Below are 6,524 nucleotides of genomic sequence, written 5' to 3'. Positions count from 1 at the left end.
AAACCGAAATGTTCCAAAAACAAATGCAAACTCTTAATAGGAGGGTGGGTGAGTAGTTTATTTATTATCAGGTGGTAGGAGAGCGGTTTTTCTTGCTGTTGTGTCTAACAGTCCTCCACATGTTGCTCAGGGCGACTCGGGCCATGAGCAAGGTGATGGTGAAGTTTCGTCGGTACCATTCCCTGGATATGACAGGAGGGGGGGGGGGAGATAATCAGAGGAAGTATGTTCAAGATAAACCGGGTGATACAGTGTGACTTAACAGCTTCAACAGATTATCCAACACTGCAACCTGTGGGAGAGGATTTGTTGCTTTTCTGTGATGTTTATTACTGTAAACTTAATTTTTTTTTTTTTTTTTTTTTAGGTTTTCAGACTTTTGATCGAACAAAACAAGACGTCTGAAGACGTCGACTTCAGCTCAGCAAAAACTTTTTGACACCATTTTTTAGATGCGTCACAGACTAGACGACTAGTCTTGTTTTTATACTGAGTGATGCCTTAAGACAAAGATATTTCATCTGATCTAGGCTTCTGATCAAATTCAATAGATAAAAGTTAAAATAAAAAAAAAAGTAAAGAGGCCGGCAATCTTTAACATGAACAATACTGCAGACGGCGGGACTGAATGTAGATAAAACAGGGACATAGTGTTTCAAAGTATTTCACTGTACAGCAACAATGCAAAAAACATCTGTTTTTTTGGAAGCTCATTATAAAGACATTAAACAGTCTGAGCCAAGAAAGCAAAAACACCTGGTGGGAGAAAAAAAAGGAATTGATTTACTATAACCTGAGACAATACCAGGAATAACAAGGACACAGTCACGCAATCAAAAGTTAGAGTTTACAACCCATGCAAAGGAAAAAAGAAGAAAAAAGAAAAACTAAAGCTCAACTAAAGCAGTAGCAGAGCTGATGTGCCTCTGTGTGTGTGGGCAGAAAAGTTCTCTTTGTTTATGCAGGATTCACTGACCTAAAAGACAATCAGCCACTCTGCAATGCTAATTCACAGAAAGCTCTTCAGCGCCCGCAATGTTCGCCGCTCTCCGTACGCCAGGTGGGACGGTATGTAACGGCGCCACCCCGGGGGTGGGAGATGCACCCGCCCGCCGGGCGGCACCGTGGGAGGGACTCAGCTGCAAAAACAACTCACCTGTTGTACTTTGCGTGTCGTTCTCTGTTTTTGTCCAGGAAGCTCTTGTAAAACACGGCCATTTCTTCACTGTTCAGGGTCCGCCGGTGTCCTGAGTGGGAGGGAGAAGAGAAGAAGACAGAGAAGACAGCGTCATACTTCACGTCCTCGCAGCAGGCGTCGTTTTCTGCACAACGCCGTCCAACCTGCGAACGGCAGAAAAAGGTGTGGCAGAGTCTGCGCGTGCTCACCGTGCCCATCACGCGCAGTCAAGCCTTCCGTCTTCAGCTGCGAGCTCATGAAAGCATCCTTTTCCTGCAGAGAGCATGGAAGTGCGTTACCTTCAATTTCCTTTTATAGATTTTTAAAATCCGACGGTAAACACAATGGCCCATATCTAATAGAGACAATAAAATCAACAATTCAAAAAATAAATAAATTAGTGAGTTTAAACAAGTCACAAAACTTGTAAACTTTTTTTGTATTATATTTGTATTTATTATATATTTATACAATATATTATATTTATATTATTATAGATTATATTCTATTATATATTTACACAAGACAATTACTCCCTTCTCTCTCTCCTCAGGATAAAGATGGAAAGGAGGTCGACCATACAGCACTGAGCTTATCCAGAGGGTCCGTGTTAATGTGAAGCAGTTTTAAACAGGTGCATGAGACTGGTGTTTAAATGGATGGAGTGATGCTATCGCCCGCTTTACGGAAAATCACCACCATGTATTATGTTGCTGTTAATTTATGTAGCTTTCTTAACACCGATTTTGTGCTGTACATCCAACCCAAAAGCTTTGAAACAGTAACACATTCCCATAAAATAACATTAAAAAAATCTGTTTTTTACATCATCATCAGTGTTAAATACTGTCAAACTCAAGGTATTTAATTCCTTATTAAATTTTGAACATAATTCTTTGTGTAAGAAACAGAGTCAATGGCCGATATTATTGAAAATATCGGCCAACGTTGTGAGATTAAAAAAAAAAATAAAAAATGTGTGGTTGTTGTGTGATGCTGCTCCCTGCTGGGGAAAACAAGAACTTTCCTACAGAACTTTCCTGCCCCCGCCTGGTTAGAGGTCAGAGGCTTAAGTTAAGTCACTATTTTTTTTTTTTTTTTTCTTTAAATTATGTCATTTTCCTCATGTGGACAGCATTTTTTTTTTTCCTCTTTGTATTGTATGTTATCTCGTATTTATTCCTAATAACCTGAAGCTGTTTATCCGCAAACATGACATCCGTGCAGAAGAGCAGACTTTTCCCCAGTAAAAATGACCTTCCTCCTGACCTCCTGACCTCCTTGACCTCCGACCTCCCCGTGGCAGCGCGCAGGCGGCCCGTTCACGGCACATTTAAAACGCACTTGGGGTTCATCTTCTGACTGGGGAAAGAAAAAACAAAAAAAACAAAAAAACATTTTCACCTGGCTGAAGGTGACGTTCTGCTTGGTCCAGAAGTCGTGGTTCCAGTCCTCCGTCTCCTGCCTGAGGCGTCTCAGCCGTTTCTCCAGCTCCGATTCGCCCTCGGGGACGCGGTAAACGATCGGCCGCAGGTTCGAGAGCGGGTTCGGCGGACCGATCCAGTCGTGCGTGGGGCTGGCCGCTGGTCTGAGGGCAGATCGCTGCACACGCAGAGGAGGAGAAAGAGAAACATAAATAGATACGGTGAGACGCCTTGTTGCTTGGGAGCGTGAAGGTGAGAGAGCATCACTGACTTCAGCTTTTTTTGCTGCGACGCCGTTTCGTCAGCAGGATCCGTCCTGAGGAAGAGCTGAACATCGCCCGTTTTGCCCATCGATTAATCCGCCGAGTATTTTCTCGATCAGTCGGGAAGGGTCGGGGGTTCGATCCCCGGCTCCTCCGGTCTACAGGTCGAAGTGTCCTCGGGCAAGACGCTGAACCCCAAACTGCCCTGCGACGTCTGCCATCAGTGTGTGTGTGTGTGTGTGTGTGTGTGTGTGTGTCCGTGAACGGGTGAACGTGACGTGTGGTGCGAAGCTCTCCGAGTGGTCGATGAGACTGGAAAGGCGCCATACCGGCGCAGTCCGTGTGCCGTTAACCGATTGTTTGCTTCGCTCGGAGGACGTTTGAAATTGGTGGAAACGCTCCGACCTCCGTTTCGGGACGTCTCGTTCTGCCCGGCCAACTGTCCAAAAAGCCGAAGACGTTCAGTTTACTGCGGGAGGGACGAGAGAAAACAGCAGCGAGGACCTCGCGTGTCTGGGGGGGGGGGCGGAACCGGCAAATTCGTGGCGTTTCTGCCCGAACTAATCGACCAGACGCTCGTTCCTGTAAAACATCCGGAAATACCTACAACAAAAACAAACAAACAAATGAAAAATATGCAAGTGAGATAAAAAAAAAAAAAAAAAAAAACAAGAGTGAAAAGACTATTTCGTGTCTTCAGTCGTAGTTTTGGATCCACATTGAGCCGTTCGCCACACCGCGGCTCCCCCTCTCCAGAGACCCGCTCTCTGCGCGCCGCGCCTGGACGCCAGCACTTCCGTCCCCGGGCTGTTTGTCTTTACGCCACGAAATCCCTTTAAAAATGCAAAAACCCGCTACGGTCGGGTTTAAGATTGGGGGGGGGGGGGGGGGGTCTGGGGAGGACCCGAAGGGGCAGGTGGAGCCCCCTCGGCGAGACTCCGTGTCAGAAGGGCAAAAAAAACAAAACAAAAACAACTCTGACTGGAAAAAGCGGTTTGTGGCGACGACGGTGCAAAGGTCGCGCGAGCGCGCGCGTGCGCGCTCACGTGGGCTTAAAAAGCGGCCCCCACCCCGCAGGTAAACCGCTTAATCGGCTCTAACCGGGGCTGCGCGACGAGGACCCGAACACGCTCCGGGACTCGGGAGACCAGAGGGGGGGAAGAAGAAGAAGAAGAAGAAGAAGAAGAAGAAGAAGAAAAAAAAAAAAAGGTAGATTCCGAAACTCACCAGGGTCCCGGAAACGCAATGATTAGAATACACGGTTCGGTCTGAGTTCTCGGTCCACGACTCAGGTGACAATAATGCATCGATGCGCCGATACGCTGACCAAGTCTACTCAGGTGCTGTTCTGATGTGCGGCTGAGAGTCCCGCATTCCTCACTGCACTTTTTCCATTTCACGCTACTTTATTTATTTATTACTTCACTACGTTTCAGGGGGGGAGCGAAACTGAACTTTTTACTCCCTCCAGTACGTTTATTCGTCAGCCATAGTTTTCTTCTCGGTGTGCCCCCCCCCACTGGTGACTCTCTTTATCATTTCAATTAATTCAGAAAACAAGGCTTAAGCCATCAAAAACATCGACAGGTTTAGAGGAAAAACGCCCTTTACAGTCTCCCAGATCCCAAAATGTGGCAGCTTCGAGCGGCTTGTTTGACCAGTCGACCGAACAAAACCCAGAGGTTTTCAATTTACAGTGATAGAAAAAAAAAAGAAAAAAAGGAGCTGGAAACGCTGAATATTGAATTTCTTGATGGCTTCGTTTCAAACGCGTCGTGGTGGTGGACAGAGGCAGAATTACGAAAACCGTCACTGTCCAAATACTCGTATATCTAACTGCGTGTGTGTGTTTGTGTGTGTACACACACACACGTGTGTATATATATATATATATATATATATATAATATAAAATATGATGCATTGTATAGCAAAAAAGGGGCCAGCTACAACATCCAAATGCAACTTAAATATCGATAATAACAAATTAATAATATAATGCACAGTATAATAATAATATGACAGTCTGAGTTCAGCCATCCTGCATAATGTGTAGAGACGCAGACAGATGCAGCGGCGGCGTGATGCTCACGCGTCCGTGTGCCTGATAGCGGGGTGCGAGTTCGGCGTCCAAACCTTTGGCCTTCTGTGCCGCTGGGTCTCCGGTTGGGAGCCGCAGAGCCGGCTGCTCGCCGCCGATAAGCTCCGGGGGCGCAGGGGGGCGCGGAGGGCGACGGGACAGAAACTCCCCCGCGTTAAACAGCCCGCCGCCGTTGTTGCTGTTCGGGAGGCCATGTTCTTTTCTTTAAAACGAACCGAAACTGAACGGCGTCTCAAAGAGACCTATCGGCCGACATACAGAACCGCGCAGCCCGCTGCCTGGTGCCCGATGCCGGCCCACGCCTCAGTTCACGGAGCCCGTGTCCTTCTATTCACAACCTCCCGTCCTGTCGCGTGAATTCCGGCAGCGGAAACTCGGTGCGCTCGAAATTTTAACCGTCACCGCCCCGCATTTAGCCGGTCGGGCGGGGACATTTCTGTTCAATTTGGCAATGGGAGAAAGAAGTATCCACATCTTTTTATCTTTTAAGTAAAAGTAACACCGTTATTTAAAAATACTCTCTTACAAGTTAAACTTCTGCATTATACGTACATTTACATTATACATACGTTTAAATTGTATTACATTTACATTAAGTACACGTGTATTTTACATAATAAGTGTAATAATGGTAACACGTTATTATTAAAATGGCATTTATAAGATGTACATTTAATGAATAACATACTATAAAATAAGTGGTAAATATAAAGTGTACCTAAGCTTTATTTAACCTTTATTTAACCACAAAGTCTTGAGCTTTTGACATGTATTATATCTCTTTTACAAGCGAGACTAGTACTCGTAGTTCTCACTCTGCAGCCAAGAAGAGGCTCTGTCAGTGTTACAGTATTATATATCATACTACTAGTGGATTATTAGTTTTGACGCATTAACACGCAAGGAGCATTTTGTCATTTTGTCATTGTAGCAGGCTGCGCTAGATCTAATTTTACTCACTATATATATATATATATATATATATCTATCTATATATGTGTGTATGTATATAACCAGATTTTAAAAATATACCACTGCAGTAATGATATTTGTTGTTCGTATTTAATTTGAATCAACTTGTTTTAAAATAGATGCATTTCTGTATATGAGCGTCTGTAGCTTGAAACAAGAATAAGGCAGGTGGAGTCCTGGAAAATGAAAAAAAAAAAATGTTGAATTTGATTTTAGAAAGTATTTGCAACATTTGCAGCGAAAAACAGGTTGAAATATTCTCACAGCACTGGCAGATTTTCTTTCTCTGTTTTTAAGAAAGTAAGACTAAGACTCCAATCAAGGACTCCATCGTAGTTTATGAACTTAATATACATATTTATATACATCATATTTGTTATTATATACTATGTTCATACTAAACTATGTTACTACTTTTTGCCTTAGATTTTATATTACATATATTATAGTGTACTGTATCATACTATACTATGTATATATTACACAGTATTTTTGCATAATGTACTATTATTATATTTCTTAAGAGGCAAGGCAGTTTTTTCTTATATAAAGCACATTTCATTTTTATATTAATACAGACAAAGGCTA

General features: G+C 43.7%; 1 protein-coding gene across 1 annotated transcript; it reads right to left on the bottom strand.

Moving 5' to 3' along the window:
• Nucleotides 1-31: 31 nt before the first annotated feature.
• On the bottom strand, nt 32-5,313 carry LOC120794990 (cytochrome c oxidase assembly factor 8). The gene is made up of 5 exons (XM_040136416.1): nt 5,000-5,313; nt 2,582-2,779; nt 1,387-1,450; nt 1,157-1,247; nt 32-182 (listed from the first exon to the last, which is right to left on the bottom strand). Exons 1-5 carry the CDS (start codon nt 5,156-5,158, stop codon nt 68-70), a joined length of 627 nt encoding a protein of 208 aa, XP_039992350.1. The 5' UTR covers nt 5,159-5,313; the 3' UTR covers nt 32-67.
• Between the last annotated feature and the right edge of the window lie 1,211 nt (nt 5,314-6,524).

The sequence above is a fragment of the Xiphias gladius genome, chromosome 10, assembly GCF_016859285.1.
Source record: "Xiphias gladius isolate SHS-SW01 ecotype Sanya breed wild chromosome 10, ASM1685928v1, whole genome shotgun sequence".
NCBI lineage: Eukaryota > Metazoa > Chordata > Actinopteri > Istiophoriformes > Xiphiidae > Xiphias > Xiphias gladius.
The sequence above is the reverse complement of the archived record's forward strand: the minus strand, read 5'-3'. Positions and strand labels throughout refer to the sequence as shown.

Bases quoted from the DNA above. Each gene is read 5' to 3' on its own strand.
- LOC120794990 (XM_040136416.1), bottom strand. From the start codon at position 5,158: ATGGCCTCCCGAACAGCAACAACGGCGGCGGGCTGTTTAACGCGGGGG. The intron at 2,780-4,999 runs GTTTGGACGCCG...CTGCGTGTGCAG, and splicing joins AGCGGCACAGAAGGCCAAAG to CGATCTGCCCTCAGACCAGC. The intron at 183-1,156 runs GTGAGTTGTTTT...TGTCATATCCAG, and splicing joins CGACACGCAAAGTACAACAG to GGAATGGTACCGACGAAACT.